Below are 19,322 nucleotides of genomic sequence, written 5' to 3'. Positions count from 1 at the left end.
GAGACTAACAATAACCCTTCCAACACTGTTTGGCCAATATAGATGTAAACAATCAAAGCTCACAGTTGGCATTTTCATTTTTTTTTTTTTTTGTTCCTTTGTGATGTAGAACAGAGCCAACATAACATACATAAGTTGGATTACACTAAACAACACAATGCATTGCATGAAGGAACCATATAGAATAATGAAAATAATAACACTTGAAGCGGACTCCATCATGGCTCAGTGGGAGACAGAATAATAATACTTCCAACACTTAAAGCAGTCTCCATCATAAATAAGCTCAATAATGAAAGTCCTCAAAACAGCCTTTCCCAAGCCAAAAAGTTGATAATGTACATAACTGTTTGAAAAGTCCAGAATCGCAAATGAATGTCCATTTGTTTGCTCTTTGTCGTTTTATTCATACTTTCGTCAAACATGACAACATATGGTTTCTCACTAACGTTGCACGATAGCTCCTTCTTGATGAATGAAGCGATGCCATATTTGGCGACATATGCCGTTTTATTTTCACCACAGGTGAATGACTTTGCAAGCTGCGAATCGGGGAACATGGCAGCAAAAACGCCACGTATGTCATCGTTAGATTTAAATGAATTGTGCCTCGTCACAGTATGGAGAACCCACAGTACCTCTGCCTTTTGGGTGTCTAGCGGTGAAATGAAACTTGTTATAGCCGACTGAGAGGTGGCGTCTGAACTTGTAACGTCGTTAGGTCGTGCTGCAAACAATGCAGGGATTAACCTGGCCCTGCTATGGCTAGCTGCTGCAACGTAACGCTGGTGCTTTCCTCCTTTCATATGCGACTTGACGGCTTTGAGCCCCATGGTCCCTAATGAAAAGGTCTTTTTGCATAATTTACACATTGCCTCGTTGTTTTCAGCCGGCGCCAACCACCTCCTAAATGCATCCTCTTCCATCCACTTGTCGTTAAATTAGCACTTCCCCATCTTCTTTGCATTTTGAACCTCACATCGACAACCGCGTAATGGCGACACGCAGCCTGACGTCAGCGTCTGTAGCCGACGTACCGTAAACAGCTATTAAATCGCGGAGACTCATTTCACACAATACTAAATTAATCAACTATTAGATGTTTTACAGTGGGCCACTGTGCTTTCTCATCGCCATTAAGCGCACCGGCAAAAAATGTAATACCTACAGCAATTTTACAGTAAATTTAAGACAATTTAAGACCTTAATTACCCAAATTTTAATTTAAGACAATTTAAGACTTTTTAAGGACCCGCGGGAACCCTGTAAACATGAGAGGGAGTTGTGGAGCACAGAACACCGCTCTGAAAACACTGTAACAATGCTCTAACTTAATATAGACTGGACAGAGTTGCGCAAATAAACTTTTGAAGGGAGCAGAATATTTATTTATTTAATTAAATCGCAGCCCGTTGCAATTTAGTAATCGCACAAGGTCATATCGCGGTTTTGATTTTATTTCGATTAATTGTGCAGCCCTAATGTATGAGAAAACTTACTTAGTACAAAATTGTTGGCATGTCCTATAGATTTCTTTGTATTTATTTCTGAGAGTGAAAACTGATAAAGAGGTTAGCAAATTAAGTGTTCACGTTTTCAGGAATGTTTAGCTAGCCTAAATATCATTCTGATCACATTAAGAAAACTGGAAATTTTCACAACCACAACAAAGCTAACGTTTGGAAGCTTTTGCATGATGCTGCATCTTTGCTGTTAGGTGTGAACGCAACATAAATATGAAATTACTGAGTGCCAAGTTTAACTCACCTCACAATGATAGCACTCTACGTGGTAGTCCTTGTCCATGGAGACCACCCGAATGGTTTCATCTGACCCCTAAGGAAGGTAAACATCCAGTTAGAAGGGGACACACATCTGGAAAAACACTTGTACGCATGGCAGAGGCCCAGCCTTTTTAAAATGGCTTTTCACCATACAATCAATGACATGGCTGTGGAATAAACACTGGTATAAACACAGTGAAATAAAAATCTCTCTCTGCTCAGGTGGCTAAAAAGCAGGAGTAACTGTTTCATCAACTGCCTACACTCAAAATACAACTATTGATATTGGTCCTATATCAAGAATTTTACTAAAGCTACCCAGCGTTTTTTTTTTTCTCTTCTTCTTCTTACATGATTCAAATTAGAATCAGACCATAAAACATAATAAACAGGCTTCCCTAAGAAAAGTACTCTGGTGGCTCTATTAAATGGATGAAAAAATAAATAAATGCATTTAAATGTAATTCACACAAACAATGACTCGAATACACTTCTACTATGATGAACATGTTTTTAATTTCTGAGTTCAAATTCATATTAAATTTTTTTGTGGTGTCACTGAGGAGACAGTAAAAAAATAAAATAAAATGGAATATGAAATAAGTAAATTCAAGATATTTATAGAAAATATTTTTTACCTTATACATTTTTACCTTATTAAAATATATTTCAAAACTGTTTTTGTATTCAAGGTGCACAGAAAGTATTTTAATACCGGTTACCTAATAGTTACACCATGTGCCATTTTTTAAAGCTGCACTACGTAACTTTTTGCTCTCCAGCTAAATAATTATTTTGACAAAATAAAAAGATGCTTAATCATATTTGATACATTAGGCTTTAAAGATCATTATCCTCTTAAGGCCTGGCTATTAATGTTTGTGTAGGATTGTTACGTCCAAGGACGTATTATTATTATTGTTTTGTCCTCTCTCTCTCTATTTTCTTTAAGCAGAAGTAAATTGCTGCCAAGTGACCCCAATGATTGCTTGAATGGATGATGAGAGGAAGAGTTGGGGATAAAAGCTTTGTCCTTTTCCCAAAGGGTGTGTGAGTGTGTGTGAAAGAGAGAGAGAGAGAGAGACTTCTTTTTTCCCCGACTCTGACTTTTGAAGTGTGTATTGATCGTACTTTGCTGTTTTTAGATTCAATGTGGTTTGCCTGACTAAGTAAGATCCTACTAGTTGTGAACTTGCCTGCATTTTCTTCTTTTATTCTTCTTCTGTTTTCAAGTGTGGGTGAATTAGTTAATTATGTGGGTGGATTAGTAGGAAGGTGGTTGCCTATTAATTTGGATGTAATTGTTTTCTCCGTTTAAGGCAGTGAGTGAGCTGGTGTATAGTTATTGCAATTTTCTTTTCTTTTTTTTTTTTTGCAGATTAGCTATCTTTTACTCCCTGTTTAGGCAGAGTGTTTGTTTATTATTTTGGCGTTGCCCCATCCCAAAGAATGGAATCCTCCAATATTTCCAAATAAAAGACTATCTTGTTATTTTCTAAAGTTGTTGTCTGGCATGTTTTGGAAAGCAATGGGGCTGGAGATAAAAAAAAATAAAAAATCTCCCTTTGCGGTCTCACACATTACTTTATTCTGTTACTCGCCACCCCTAGGCTTTAAACTGACGATGTAACAAGGATATTTGGTAAAGTTTGTCTTACCCTATACATGCTATAGTGGTCAATCTTGGGGTATTATCAGAGGACTCACTGGGCTTTTCAGAGATATCAATTATTTGAGTTTGGCCATGACAACATCCTCTCCTTGGTCAATAAAAATGTATTGAAATGTATCACAGTTCAATTCAGCACATCAAATACAATAGGAATACATTCTTTTTTTATTTTATTTTTTTTATCTATTTTTAGCATATGTATTTTATGCACCAAACACTAAATTGACATTTAAAAAAGGGAAATTGTAAAACTTTTTTGCTGGGTCTCAGGAACTTATGGTAAGATGACATCATAATAGCTTGTAATGTAAAATAATGAGATCTTTTAATGACAGAGCAGACTGCATATATGAAAAAAAAAAGCAGAAATATTAGTTCACACTAAATATATCTTATAAAATGTACAGTATATGTCAGAATTACAGGGCTTAAAGTGAAAAAAATTCCTGAGCCTGAACTTTGGGGGGCACATTGTTTTGCACATACGGACTTATCTTCAAATGGAACCATTTATTTTTAAGTATTACGGCTGTATCTTAATGGCATCTTTTTATTAATGAAGGCCAGTATCACTGATATTTTATTTAGTATACTAAATTTTAGGGTTATAAAATAGTCCACAATGCATAAATTATAAATTAAATGAGATTAATCCTTATTAAAGCTACAAGCGTTCTTTAGTCAAAGAGTAGTTAGTAGTTTTCTCTGTTCCCTTTGTTCTTTGGTTAACGTTACTGACAGACAGAATTAGTGGCTACTGTCACTTTAAGATCTACAGCTGGTGACAGGATCTCACGCGTCTCATTCTCTCACTACTCTTTACTTCCATTTAAGATTTTATTTAACTCATTTAAGGGTTATTGTTCGTTCAAGCGCGAAAGAGAATTCGATACTGGTTTGCGACTTTTTGTGCCTCGTGTGTGTGTGTGTGTGTGTGTGTGTGTGTGAGGAGGACATTTACTGAAGTGCGTTCTCTTTTGTCTTGTCGCACATTAATGGTTTAAAGCATTTGGTGGACAAACTAATAACTAATAAGAGCTAAAGAATGACAAAGAACGGATGCAGCGTTAATTGTGTTAAATATTTAAAACATTAAAGCTGGACAAAAAAAAAAAAAGAAATCGCATACGTTAACGTTGACAGCACTAACGTTACTTGTCATACATTGCTGACAGAAAATAAAGCGGTTTAAAGTGGACTCGTTTTCATGGTAGGCCTACACATAATGTTTTTTTTAGTAAGCTACACAGAATGTTCTACATTAAATATTTAACTAACAGTCTAATGTTACCTAGCAGAAGTGTATGTTAATGTTAGCTCAGTCAACGTAAGGCTAACATCAAAAGGTGTAGACAGAAAATATGATTATGCTGACCTGAGCTAATTTACGAAATCAACCAACTCACATCCTTTCTTTCTTTTCATCCATGATGACATTAAGTCACCTAATGTTGTTTCTGGAGTTCTGCGCTCCATGCTTTCACCGACGACGCTAACGTGAGGTATGGATCTCAATCACACTGTTGCCAGGACCCGCCCTGCTCTGCTTCTGATAGGCTTGTGACGTTAGTTAGAGCTGCGCTCCTCTCATATGATTGGTAGGTGAAATCAATTGACTCGAAAATATTAAACCGCATTGAAGTTCCCAGTTTCAAATGCAGCCGAGCGGTATGCGCGCTCATAATGGAAGCGGCGCACTCGTTTTTTCCAAGCGCGTCCGCGCCGAAAGTGCGTCCGACTGTAATTTGCAGCCTGATTAATACATTTTGCCTGCGCCGGAGGCCGAACCTGCCCTCAAGCCGGAAATCCGGCCCCCGGCCGGAATACTTTAAGCCCTGGAATTATCAAAGCTCTGTGTTTTTTTTTTTTTTATTGTGGTGGGCATGATTGGAAAGTAATGGTGATTAAGAGATATACCACAAAATCATATTTTATACATGGATTTAAACGTGTTTAAAAGGGGAGATTACACAGAAATAATAGAAAAAAGATTTAACCAAGCACAAGTTGCTTATATTCAGCACATACTCATTTTAAAATATCAGTAACAATATAATCATTGCTGTCACTTTTTCTTAAAGCTGTCATTTATTCCAACATAAGACTCACTTTCGCAAAAGTCCACTGGCATTTTAAATAGATCGATATAAACATTGAAATCATTTCTCACAAATAACCCCTAGATGGTGGTTGATACACACAGCATTATAGGGTTAATATGATTATTCAAATGTTTTATCTACTATTAAAGCTGCACTACGTAACTTTGTGCTCTCCAGCAACATCCGTGATTGAAACTTAAAATTGCAAGCAATTTGCGGAAGAACACTAAATGTGATTCGTGTTTTGGTACTACTGCTCTGGTGGATGAATCTCATGATTTGAGCTTATTGCCTGTGTATGATCATGACAGGAGATATTCAGAACCGGAGTCATAGCATGCTATTTTTATGTTGATGTAATGTTATATGATTAAACATTTAAAACTGAAATATTACTTGCTTTGATAAAGATAAACGCTCGTTTTTCACATTTTTAATTAATTAATTTCCTTTTTTTGCATGGTTACTCAACTCAATCAGGGTGGCAGAGGACAAGTAACAGTTGGATCCGCATCTGAGACAGTCAATCCGCGCATCTTATCACGTGACTCTTTGTGCATGACACCGTGGAGACTCACAGCATGTGGAGACTCATGCTACTCTCCACGATCCAGTCAACTTACCCTGTGCCCCATTGAGAGCGAGAACCACTAATCATGACCAGGAGCTGGTTGCCCCATGTGACTCTACCCTACTAACAACCGGGCCAATTTGGCTGCTTAGGAGACCTGGCTGAAGTCAAACGGTTTATAATGCAAGTGAACCATAATAATAAAATAGTATGTCTATGAATGCACACAATAACACCGTAAACTAAAGTTAAAAATACTAAACGAGGATTCAATAATGGTAAATGGTCTGCACTTATACAGCACTTTATTTTTTAACCTTAGTGGTTTTCAAAGTTCCCATTCACCCATTCACACACACACCAATGACGGCAGAGCTGCCATGCAAGGCACTAGCCTGGCATTTGGAGCAACTTGGGGTTCAGTGTCTTGCCCAAGGACACTTCGGCATGTGGAGTCATGTGGGCCAGTAATCGAACCGCCAACCCTGCGATTAATTGCCAACCCGCACTACCCCACAGCCACAGTCACCCCAATAATAATGATGGGGATAATAAACATGAAAATAATATGCAATATAACAGTTAACAGTCAACTTCAGAATTCATAAATATTGTAAACGTGTAACCGTAACTCCCACCGACAACGTAGATGCATCGCGATCAGTTAACATGAGTATTCTTTGATTCATACAAGCATGACAAGCAATATAAGCTTCAACAACCCTACCAGACAACATATCCAAGCATTATAGTAGGTAAACAACTTCACCAAATGGATAACAGAGAAACATCCATCCAGACGGTTGCGATGCTGTCTGGAACTGTGAGAGGGTGACTGACTGAACTGAACGGCGTCCTCAGCAGGAACATGAGACAGCCGACACTGCTTTCATGTGTTTATGGACATGATGTTATTGTCACAGAAACCCAGAATTGATGATGATGTTGAACCCGAAGCTGACCCGAGTGGAGAATAAGGAGATCTGTACAGATGTGATGAACTGAAACCTGATGATGGTTCGTGTTGATGCAGGTAGTGATAATCAATGGGGTGACAGCAGTGGAGGCTTGGAGAGATCGTTAGATTTATGGTGGAGAGGAATCGAGGGGAGATCGCAGGTAAGTGAGTCTGTATTCTGAGTTGAGACCAGACACGAGTGCAGGGCGAATGGGGTTTAAGTAGAGGAGCTGATTGACGTGGTGATGAGGCAGGTGCAGGTGATCAGTATTCAGGAGTTAGGGAGGGTTGTTTGTATGTGGCAGGAGTGTCAGATGGATCCGTGACTGTAATGATGCAAGGATGGACATCACAAGCCAGAGATTTTGTGCCCAATCCGACTCAACAACTCAAAATACAAATAGTTTTTTAAGGCTTAACGTATTGAATCAGGGGTAAGGTAAGGACACTGTTTTGAACAAATGACAATTTTTACACTATATAAAAATTATTTATATAGTGTAGCTTTAAAATAATGTAAAAATTTTTTTTTGTAGAACATGTTATAAATTGTATTAAAACATTTATGAAACCAACATGCATGACATTCCTACGAACTTGGAGCATGTTTTTTTAAACTAGATTTGTTTTAAAGATTTCAAATTTTATCATCATCTCTGGCAAACTAGTTTATCAACGAACCCTTTATATTGTTGGGTAAATAGTTTTACCCTCTTGAGTTTAATAAAGCTGCATACAGTTGCCTCTTGACTTATTAATTTAGAATAGCATTTATTGATCATGCACTGTACAAAGATAAACCAAGGTTTAACAATGTAAAATATTTTGCACAAGGTGACATTTTCCAACCTGGCCCAAGACCAAAAAAGAGAAAGCCCTGCCATACAGCTTTGAAGAGTGTTAATGTTACACTCAGCTGTGATCTGAGAGGAGGGCATGAAATTCCTGTAGAGTATCTAATAAGCAACTCTATACAGGTGCAGGATAAACTGTGCTGTTGCTCTGAAGTAAACCCTCTCTTGATCATGATGGAGCACAGCATTCCACTCGGGTCATCTCTAATTATAGACAGTTGGGGGCTCAACCTAAAAATTGTGCACACTGAGAGAGTATTGTCTAGGTTTAATAAACTACGCATGCATCAGTTCAACAGTAATCACTCTTTTTATCAGCGCTAACAACTCATCTTCAACAGGTCTAAAGAAGGGTTTAAGTGTTCTGTGATGACATCAATGTTCTGGATAGTTCATGTGATTTTTCCTTCTAAAAGTACCGGTATACTTAGTAGTAGAAAGAGCCTTGTTCTATTTGGTTAATTGTCTTATAACAAACAAGGTAACAACATAGTGACAAGAGTATTGCCGGCAGTGTTGTTTGACTGTGACGTGTGTCTCTAATACACGGAAAGCTGATTCAATAATATCAAATGCTAAAAATGTAGCTTATCAAAATACCCCTTGTAGTTTCAATAAACCAACTCAATAAACACAACTTTTACTCCCATAGAGAAAAATAAAGAATTAACAAATTATGTTATCATGATATGTCCCAAGTTTAACTCCTAACCCAAAGGAAAGTGTATTACAGGTTATTGAAATACATCAGTTATTTGTATTGCATAAATAAATATAGAATGAGGAACCAAACTTTTCTTAAAATAAAGTGTTGGATAGGAAGCTAGCTAAAATTTTAAAGCATTTATTGTATAGATTTGAAATCTAGTTTGTTGGCCTTTATAGGACGTACCTTTTCGTTTGAGCGGAGTTGAATGATATATTACAATTTTGCCATCTTGAACAAATTATTATGAGTTGTTATGAGACTTTGAGGGGAATTAAATAAAAAAATATTGCGCTCAGTAAAAGTGCTGGTTATTTGCACATGCTGTCTGCACAGGTTTAGCACCCGATTCACGAAAGGAATTATCCAGATTAGGCAACGGTGCAAAAACACCCACAAATAATATCGTGGAGGATGTAGCAGACCACTGTTATCTCACACATTTTAGCAGGACTGAACAGCATCACTCCACTACTGTTATACAGACACTTGAATCATCTCTTTAACATGGCGAAGGTGCACTTAACTGCAAGGGTTCCCACTCTTTCAAAGGCACAGACTTCCAGGACATTTTATGTGCCCAACAGGTGTAATATTTAAGCAAAAACACATATGCGGTTATGACGTGTATTGTGGTTATTGGGTGGTTATAATTTTTTTATTTACAATGGCTTTGCAAGTCGGTTTCACTGAAAAGAGCCAATTCAAAAGAATGTTTAGTTGGCAACGTGAGAAACACAGGACACATGGTGAGGCAGTGTGAAGGAAGAGCTGCTGGGCCAGATTGACTGCCTGCCAACATTAGATCTGCTCAAGGCCAGAACCACTGACAACAACTCAAAGCAGTACGCATCAGAGGAGGCATTCCTCTCGCACGCACGTGGCCTCCTTTTTTAAATTTTATTTACCTGTCAAATTTTTGTATTCAACAGTTTTTTTTTATCATCAAAATGGTGTCTAATGAAATGAATTCTATAAATAAATGAAATCAATAAAATATAATTATCTACATTTATTTTATTTTTAATTTATTTTTAAAATAACATTGAATTATTTTATCATATGAAGTGGTTTTCCAAAATGTACAGTGTATGAATGTACAGTGTATGATCTGTGTGTGCTGCACATTTTGAAGTGTGCAGCACACACAGATTATATAATTATTTAATTAAATCTACTACTACAATTATTTTCATTATTATTATTACTAGTATTATACTACTAATACAACTATTATTATTATTATTATTATTATTATAACAACTGATTATTCCATATCTATCACTCAGCTAGTTTAAATCTATATCTTTCTTTTTCTCTCTCTCCACATCACCAGAAATGTTTTTAATTAATAATAATGATTACTATTATCAGAATCAGAATCAGAATCAGCTTTATTGCCAAGTATGCTTACACATACAAGGAATTTGTCTAGGTGACAGGAGCTTCCAGTCAACAACAATACAAACAATACCAAAAAAAACAGCAGCAAGGCATAGGTAATTAAAAACAAAAAGAACACAAAATAAATAATTATACATATACGTACATAAACTCACCTTCATACATACCCACATACACACACGTAGTTCAAATCTAATACAATCTGTATATAAGAACAAAAAACAGTATATTATGTACAGAGCAATGTAAGTAATGGCAGAAGTGGATAAGTTGGATAATATAATTTAAATTAAAATTAAACTGTGTATTGCACATAATTATTGCTCAATGGGGGTAATTTAACTGTTCATTAGATGGATGGCCTGAGGGAAAAAACTGTTCCTGTGTCTGACGGTTCTGGTGCTCAGTGCTCTGAAGCGCCGGCCAGAAGGCAACAGTTCAAAAAGGTAGTGGGCAGGGTGAGTGGGGTCCAGAGTGATTTTACCAGCCTTTTTCCTCACTCTGGAAGTGTATAGTTCTTGAAGGGAGGGCAGGGGGCAACCAATAATCCTCTCAGCAGACCGAACTGTCCTTTGTAGTCTTCTGATGTCTAATTTCGGTGGCTGCACCAAACCAGACAGTTACTGAAGTGCAGAGGACAGACTCAATGACCGCTGAGTAGAACTGTTTCAGCAGCACTGGTGGCAGGTTGAACTTCCTCAGCTGGCGAAGGAAGTACAACCTCTGCTGGGCCTTTTTCACAATGGAGTCGATGTGTATCTCCCACTTCAGGTCCTGTGAGATGGTAGTGCCCAGGAACCTGAATGACTCCACTGCTGACACAGTGCTGTTTAGAATGGTGAGGGGGACAATGTTGGGGTGTTCCTCCTAAAGTCCACAATCATCTCCACTGTTTTGGCGTGTTCAGCTCCAGGTTGTTTTGACTGCACCAGACAGCCAGCCGTTCAACCTCCTTTCTATCACGCAGACTCATCATCATCTCGGATGAGGCCGATGACAGTGGTGTCGTCTGCAAACTTCAGGAGCTTGACAGAGTGGTCCTTGGTGGTGCAGTCATTGGTGTACAGGGAGAAGAGTAGTGGGAGAGCACACATCCCTGGGGGCACCAGTGCTGATGGTACAGGTGGTGGAAGTGAATTTTCCCTGCCTCACAAGCTGCTGCCTGTCCGTCAGAAAGCTGGTAATCCACTGACAGGTAGAGGTGGGAACAGGGAGTTGGTTTAACTTAGTCCGGAGTATATCTGGTATGATTGTGTTGAAAGCCGAGCTGAAGTCCACAAAAGGATCGCTAGCGTATGTCCCGGTCTGTCCAGATGTTGCAGGATATGATGCAAACCCATGTTGACTGCATCATCCACAGACCTGTTTGCTCGATAAGCAAATTGAAGGGGGTCCAGAAAGGGTCCAGTGATGTCCTTCAGGTGGGCCAACACCAGTCTCTCAAATGACTTCATGACCACAGATGTCAGGGCGACAGGTCTGTAGTCATTAAGTCCTGTGATTTTGGTTTCTTAGGGACGGGGATAATGACTGGCGTTTGAAGCAGCATGGGACTTCACATTGCTCCAGTGATCTATTGAAGATCTGAGTGAAGATGGGGGCCAGTTGGTTAGCACAGGAGCGAAGGCAAGCTGGTGAGATGCCATCTGGTCCTGGAGCCTTCCTTGTCCTTTGCTTCCGAAAGACACGGCACACATCGTCCTCACAGATCTTTAGTGCAGGTAGTGTAGCAGGAGGGAGGAGGAGGGGTTGCAGGAGGTGTTAATGGTTGTGTGAAATGAAGGTCCGAGTGCATGTGGGGTGTGAAATCGGGCCTTTCAAATCTGCAGTAAAACACATTCAGGTCAGATCAGCCAGTCGTTGGTCCGCCACAGGGTTGGGGGTAGGAGTCCTGTAATTAGTAAGTTGTTTCAGGCCACTCCACACTGATGCTGGGTCGTTAGCTGAAAACTTGTTTTTCAGCTTCTCAGAGTAACTTCTTTTAGCCACTCTGATTTCCCTATTCAGTGTGTTCCTGGCCTGATTATACAAGACTCTATCCCCACCCCTGTAAGCCTCCTCTTTGGCATGGCGAAGCTGTCTGAGTTTTCCTGTGAACCATGGTTTATCATTGTTGAATGACAAAAATGTCCTAGTAGGGATGCACATATCCTCACAGAAACTGATGTATGATGTAACAGTATCTGTGAGCTCGTCCAGGTCTGTAGCTGCAGCTTCAAAAACACTCCAATCAGTGCAGTCAAAGCAGGCTTGTAGTTCCAGCTCTGCTTCAATAGTCCATCTCCTTATAGTCCTTACAACTGGCTTGGTTGATTTTAATTTCTGCCTGTAGGTGGGAGAAGATGAACCAGACAGTGATCAGAGAGACCCAAAGCTGCACGTGGGACAGAGCGATATGCATCCTTTAATGTAGTATAGCAGTGGTCCAGTATATTCCTGTCTCTGGTGGGGCATGTAATGTGCTGTCTGTATTTGGGCAGTTAGCGTGTGAGATTTGTTTTGTTAAAGTCCCCAAGAATAATAATGACTGAGTCCGGGTATTGTTGTTCTGTGTCTGAGATTTGATCAGCCAGCTGTTGCAGCGCTAAGTTCCCAGACGGCGTTTGGAGGAATGTAAACACTCACCAGAATAAGCGAAGAAAACTCCCTGGCGAGTAGAGCGGCTTACAGTTAATAAAGAGCGCTTCCAGATTAGGACAGCACATCCTCTTTAGTGTTGTTACATCTGTACACCAACTTTCGTTGATGTAAAGCATGTTCCACCACCTCTCGTTTTCCCGTTAACTCCGCGATGCGATCCGCTCTGAACAGCTGGAAGCCCGGCAGATGTAATGCGCTGTCGGAATGGCTTCACTCAACCAGGTTTCAGTGAAGCACAGTGCAGCAGAGTTTGAAAAGTCCTTATTAGTATGTGTGAGGAGATGTAGTTAGATCCGTTTTGTTGGGAAGAAGGCGGAGATTCGCGAGATGAATGCTTCGGCAGTGCTGTTCGAGCGCCGCGCTGGCGGAGTTTAACCAGCGCGCCAGCTCGTCTCCCTAGCCTGCGTCTCGTAGCGCATCTAAACAACACAGCAGCGCCTCCAACTAAAATGTCCAGCAAAGCGTCCGAATATTGAAAAACCGGGAAAAGATTATCTGGTATGTGCTGCTGAATGTTCAGCAGTTCGTCCCTGGTAAAACTGATTGGTAAAGATTGCTAAACACAGGACAAACTAACAAAAACAACAAAAGAATTGAAGAGCTCCACACCGAGGCGGCCATCTGCGGCGCCATGTTGTAATTTCCAACTTTAATTTAATTTATATGACATTAAATTAACCTAGTACTATATCTACCGTAATTTCCGGACTATTGAGCGCACCTGAATATAAGCCGCACCCACTGATTTTTAAATAAAATATTATTTTGAACATAAATAAGCCGCACCTGTCTATAAGCCGCAGGTGCCTACCGGTACATTGAAACAAATGAACTTTACTCAGGCTTTAACAAAACACGGCTTGTAACAAAAATAAATAGGCTTTACCGAAACACGGTGACGCGAGCGGGGGCATGGTCAAGCGCGTCTGGGATAGAAACGCGGTAAGGGTGCTTACACCTGAGCTAAATTATGTCTAACACCGGTGTCTAATTTCAGTAAGCATGGGGAGAGCGGCATAAAAAGGCAGCAGCCACAGAGCTGAGAGAGTGACACACGTCAGTCTAGTGTTGGCGCATAGAAGAATTGAGAAACTTTATAAAATTGATTGTAAACATTGCTGTGGCCATTAAAAGCCTTACCTGGAACGTCAAGTGCCCTGCTGAAAACTGTCACACTGGTGCCCGTGTGACAGTTTTCCCAAGAAGGACACGTGAAGCAGGGCACTTGAAATTAGACACCGGTGTTAGACATAATTTAGCGCAGGTGTAAGCGCCCTTACAGCTTTTCTCTCCCGGCTTGACCACGCCCCCGCTGCCACACACGGCTTGTAATAAAACAAGTAGCCTACCAAGAAAGTCATTGGTCACTATCTTCCTCGTCCTGTGCACTGAAACCACTGAAGTCATCTCCTTCGGTGTCGGAGTTGAATAGCCTCAGATTTAATTGTCTTTTTGCACTGAGTCAATTCCTCACGCTGCTGTTTCCAACGTCTTATCATCGACTCATTAAGACCAAGCTTCTGTGCAGCAGCTTATTTTCCAACAGCCAGATCAATCGCCTTCAACTTGAAAGCAGCATCATATGCATTTCTCCATGTCTTTGCCATGGTGAGGGTGACAAAATGACTACCGTAATCAGAATGATGGGAAGTTTGAGCGCGCTCGATTTAATCTAAACAGTAAACAAAAAAGTTGTTTTGACCTTAACCCGTTTGGCAATTTCAATTGGTCTAATGAAAGCTTCACGCCAAAAAACTGAGCACGTCACAGAATGTTTTTTTTTTTTTAATATATAAAATTTGAAAGCGGGAAAAATCCATATTAGCCGCGTCATTGTATAAGCTGCGAGGTTCAAAGCGTGGGAAAAAAGTTGCGGCTTATAGTCCGGAAATTACGGTATACACCTATAATTGTGTGTTGTTTTTTTTTAATCTATATATCTAATATATATATATATATATATATATATATATGTGTGTGTGTGTCACTGGTCCCTTATTGTATAAGCTGTTATGTCTTGATAATTTGTGTTTTCAAAAATAAATACAAATTATTGAATTAAATCATAGCATTTTGTGGTTTAATGGACCCTTTTCACAGAACGTCTCTGCCTTATTTAGTAGCGTTCCAACCATCGTCATTATCTAAAGTTTAAAACGAATTATCTAAAGTTTACAACTCAAATGTTTTTGTAGTTAACACTACAGCCATCAAATATATATTTTTTATAAATCATATTTTGCACTATATCGAAACTTGCACTAAACTATTTAATCGGAGCAAAGCAGAGATGACAGCAGATAAGCAGAGAATGTATGTGACAGGGCTTTGTTTATGACAGTAAACCAATGATTTTATTTCACATTGCGCAACTGCCAACTGTGACAAAATGATACATATGTGTGACACCTATCCAAGTCCATGACAATTACTTAATTTAAATACTCAAGATGCAGCACAATTTCAGCGCTGTTTGTACCTGCTTAAACTAGATTGCGGGGTGGTTAGTGGTTTTTGTGCTGAAGTATATATGTGTGTGTGTGTATCCAGTTGAAGTCAAAAGTTTACATATACCTTAGCCAAATACATTTAAACTCAGTTTTTCAACATTTCTGACATTTAATCGTAGAAAAAAATTCCCTGTCTTAGATCAGTTAGGATCACTACTTCATTGTAGTGATCCTAACTGACCTGAGAATGTGAAATGTCAGAATAATAGTAGAGAGAATGATTTATTTCAGCTTTTATTTCTTTCATCACATTCACAATGGGTCAGAAGTTTACATACACTTTGTTAGTATTTGATAGCATTGTCTTGAGATTGTTTAACTTGGGTCAAACCTTTTGGGAAGCCTATCACAAGATTCTCACAATAAGTTGCAGGAATTTTGGCCCATTACTCCAGACAGAACTGGTGTAACTGAGTCAGGTTTGTAGGCCTCCTTGCTCGCACATGCGTTTTTAGTTCTGCCCACAAATGTTCTATTGGATTGAGGACAGGCTTTGTGACGGTCAATCCAATTCCTTGACTTTGTTGTCCAATTTTAAACTTTGGATGTATGCTTGGGGAAGACCCATTTGTGTCCGAGTTTTAACTTCCTGGCTGATGTCTTGAGATGCTGCTTCAATATACCACATACATTTCCTTCCTCATAATGCCATCTGTTTTGTGAAGTGCACCAGTCCCTCCTGCAGCAAAGCAGGAGATGGTGTTCTTCAGCTTGCAAGCCTCACACTTTTCCCTCCAATAATATCAATGGTCATTATAGCCAAACAGTTACATTTTTGTTTCATCAGACCAAAGGACATTTCACCAAAATGTAAGATCTATGTCCCCATGTGCACTTGCAAACTGTAGTCTGGCTTTTTGATGGCGATTTTGGAGTTTGGGTTATGTCGATAGAGAACTAATGTTACTGTGGATATAGATACTTGTGAAGATGCTAGAGGAATCAGGTAGACAAGGTTCTTTGCTGTTGTTCTGGGACTGATTTGCACTTTTTGCACCAAACTATGTTCATCTCTGAGAAACAGAATGCATCTCCTTCCTGAGCTGTATAATGGCTAAATGGTCCCATTTTGTTTATACTTGTGCACTATTGTTTGTACAGATGAACGTGGTACATTCAGGCATTTGTAAATTGCTCCCAAGGATAACCAGACTTGTGGAGGTCCACATTTATTTTCTGAGGTCTTGGCTGATTTCTTTAGAGTTTCCCATGATGTCAAGCAATGAGGCACTGAGTTTGAAGGTAGAACTTAAAATACATCCACAGGTACACCACCAATTGATTCCAATTAGCTTATTGCCTAAAGGCTTGACATAATTTTCTGGAATTTTCCAAGATGCTTAAAGGCACAGTTATCTTAGTGTATGTAAACTTCTGACCCACTGGAATTGTGATATAGTCAATTAAAAGAGAAACATTCTGTCTATAAACAATTGTTGGAAAAATGACTTACTACTAATACTAAATCTGTGGAGTGGGTAAAAATGAGTTTTAATGACTTCAACCAAAGTTTATGTAAACTTCTGGCTTATGTGTTTATTTTGGATGATATTGATGGTTACAAGTTTTTCCACCATTTTTAATCACCTTTTTGCTTTTGAATCACTAATTTATTTTAAATGGTATTGGGGTGTGACAAATTATATTTTATAACATTTCAAAAAGTACAAATATTTCATATAGTCTCTGAATATATGTCATGAAACATGCATGTGTAGTAGTTATTAGCAAAAAGCTGTTTAAAATAATATTTTGATGGAATTTAACATGTCACAATGGAGGACATGTTTGAGGACAACTTCCCATGAGTTTTTCATATCCAGTATCCCTATACAGTACAGACTAAACTAATCTTTGATGTGTGATATGAGTCTCACCTCAGAGGGCAGAATGGGCTGATTACATGCTGCACATTTCGGTGCAAGAACTCTAAAGATAAGAGAGAAAAACAAATCACAAAGATCATACACTAAATGGATTCTCAATGATGAAAGTAATCATTAAAGGTATCCATATACAGGATTTGGTACCAGGAGTACAAAAACATTTAGAGGTGTTCATTGCTCTCATTATGTTTATTCCAAATTTTGGACACTTAAATCACACAAAATGTTTGAACGTTATCATTGCATAACAAAACATTACACTAAGTGTCATCTGCAAACAAATTATGCTATAGAAGGCTTGTCCGAACCATTTTTGCAATGACTTTTAAGTTTCTGTGTGTAGCACTCTTTAAATGATGGAGGACAGGAAACAGGTCTTCGGGGCACGGTAAGATTTTAATTCTCTTTTTTTAATGACAGTATTTGCAACAATGTAGAACACAGCAGGGACTTCAAACGCTGAGTTTGTTGTTCCGTCTCCCCTCCTCTGTGGCTGCTGGCTTTTTTAAACCGCTCTCCTCACTCTACTGCAATTAGAGACAGGTGTTAGACATAATTTAGCCCAGGTGTGAGCGCCCTTACCGCTTTTCTCTCTCGGACGGGCGCTTGACCACGCCCCCGCTGCCACATACCCCCACCGCCCGACTCAGGCCGGGGCGTCATCCGGCCTGCCTACCACTCCCCCCCCATTTCTGGAGAGGAAGTCGGCGGCAGCCATCTGCACCCCCGGTCTGTGGACCACCTTGAACTTAAAAGGCTGGAGGGCCAGATACCAACGGGTGATCCGGGCGTTAGTATCCTTCATGCGGTGGAGCCACTGCAGTGGGGCATGATCCGAGCAGAGGGTGAAGGCCCGCCCCAGCAGGTAGTACCGGAGGGTGAGGACCGCCCACTTGATGGCCAGACACTCCTTCTCCACGGTGCTGTACTTAGTCTCCCTTAAGGAGAGCTTCCGGCTGATGTACAGCACCGGGCTCCTCTCCCTCCACCAGCTGCGAGTACGGCCCCCAGCCCTCTGTCTGAAGCGTCCGTCTGTAATAAAAAGGGAGAGAGAAGTCAGGTGCATGCAAAAGCGGCCCCCCACAAAGTGCAGCTTTAATCTGCGTAAACGCCTGTTGGCACTGCTCTGACCATTGGACCGGATCTGGAGCCCCCTTTTTAGTGAGGTCAGTCAGCGGGCTGGTGACATCCGAATAATTAGGCACAAATCTTCTGTAATAGCCAGCCAGCCCCAGGAACTGCCTCACCCCCTTTTTGGTCTTAGGTCTAGGGCAAGTCGCAATCGCCGCAGTCTTGTCAATTTGGGGACGCACCTGGCCATGACCCAAGTGGAACCCCAGATACCGTACCTCCACACGCCCAACCGCGCACTTCTTGGGGTTTGCTGTGAGCCCGCCCGCCGCAGCGATCTCAGGACGGCCCTCAGATGTTGCATGTGCCGCTGCCAATCATTGCTATAAATGATAATGTCATCTAAATAGGCAGCGGCGTACGCGGTGTGCGGTCTGAGGATCCGATCCATGAGTCGCTGAAACGTGGCTGGTGCCCCAAACAAACCGAAAGGAAGCGTCACAAATTGGTGTAATCCAAACGGCGTGGTGAAGGCGGTTTTCTCACGGGACATTGGTGTCAAGGGGATCTGCCAATAACCCTTTGTTAAATCCAAGGTCGAATAAAATCGAGCAGTACCTAACCGATCGAGCAGTTCATCAACACGGGGCATTGGGTACGCGTCAAATTTAGACACCGCGTTGACTAATCCACACAGAATCGAACAGACCCATCACTCTTGGGGACAAGAACAACCGGGCTGGACCAATCACTGTGGGATTCCTCTATTACGCCCATATCCAGCATGGCCTTTAATTCTTCCCGGACTATTTTCTTTCTATGTTCGGGTAGGCGATAGAGCGGCAACGCACCACCGCGCCCGGCTCGGTCTCGATGTGGTGCTGTATGAGGTTTGTGCGGCCCGGTAGAGGGGAGAATACATCTGCAAATTCCCTTTGTAATTCCGAAACCTCTGTGAGCTGCCGCAGTGAGAGTTGGTCCCCACAAGTAACCGGAGTGTCGAGATTGTAATTTTTATTTATCTATTTATTTTATTTACCGAGCTCCGCCCTCTCCGGAACTACCGTGGCTAACGTCACAGAGGCCGCCTCCTCCCTCCACAATTTCAGGAGGTTGAGGTGATAAATTTGACGCGCGCCCCCTCTATCGGTACGTTTAACCTCA

At 40.4% G+C, this 19,322-nt stretch overlaps 2 protein-coding genes across 2 annotated transcripts in view; one reads left to right on the top strand and one right to left on the bottom strand.

Annotated features, from left to right (window-relative positions):
- Positions 1-183, top strand: part of LOC127655608 (metal regulatory transcription factor 1-like) — an 11,054-nt gene extending 10,871 nt beyond the window's left edge. The window contains exon 8 of the mRNA XM_052143495.1: positions 110-183. Coding sequence (XP_051999455.1) covers positions 110-183 — 74 coding nt within the window. The remainder of the gene's footprint in view (positions 1-109) is intronic.
- Positions 184-1,615: 1,432 nt separating this feature from the next.
- LOC127655607 (LIM domain-containing protein 1-like) overlaps positions 1,616-19,322 on the bottom strand; it is a 69,039-nt gene continuing 51,332 nt past the window's right edge. Inside the window, exons 6-8 of the mRNA XM_052143494.1 lie at positions 17,079-17,130; positions 1,768-1,836; positions 1,616-1,627 (exon numbers count right to left, since the gene is read on the bottom strand). Coding sequence (XP_051999454.1) covers positions 1,616-1,627; positions 1,768-1,836; positions 17,079-17,130 — 133 coding nt within the window. The remainder of the gene's footprint in view (positions 1,628-1,767; positions 1,837-17,078; positions 17,131-19,322) is intronic.

The sequence above is a fragment of the Xyrauchen texanus genome, chromosome 15, assembly GCF_025860055.1.
Source record: "Xyrauchen texanus isolate HMW12.3.18 chromosome 15, RBS_HiC_50CHRs, whole genome shotgun sequence".
Lineage (NCBI taxonomy): Eukaryota > Metazoa > Chordata > Actinopteri > Cypriniformes > Catostomidae > Xyrauchen > Xyrauchen texanus.
Note: the sequence above shows the minus strand (reverse complement) of the source record. Positions and strands in the feature narration are given on the sequence as shown.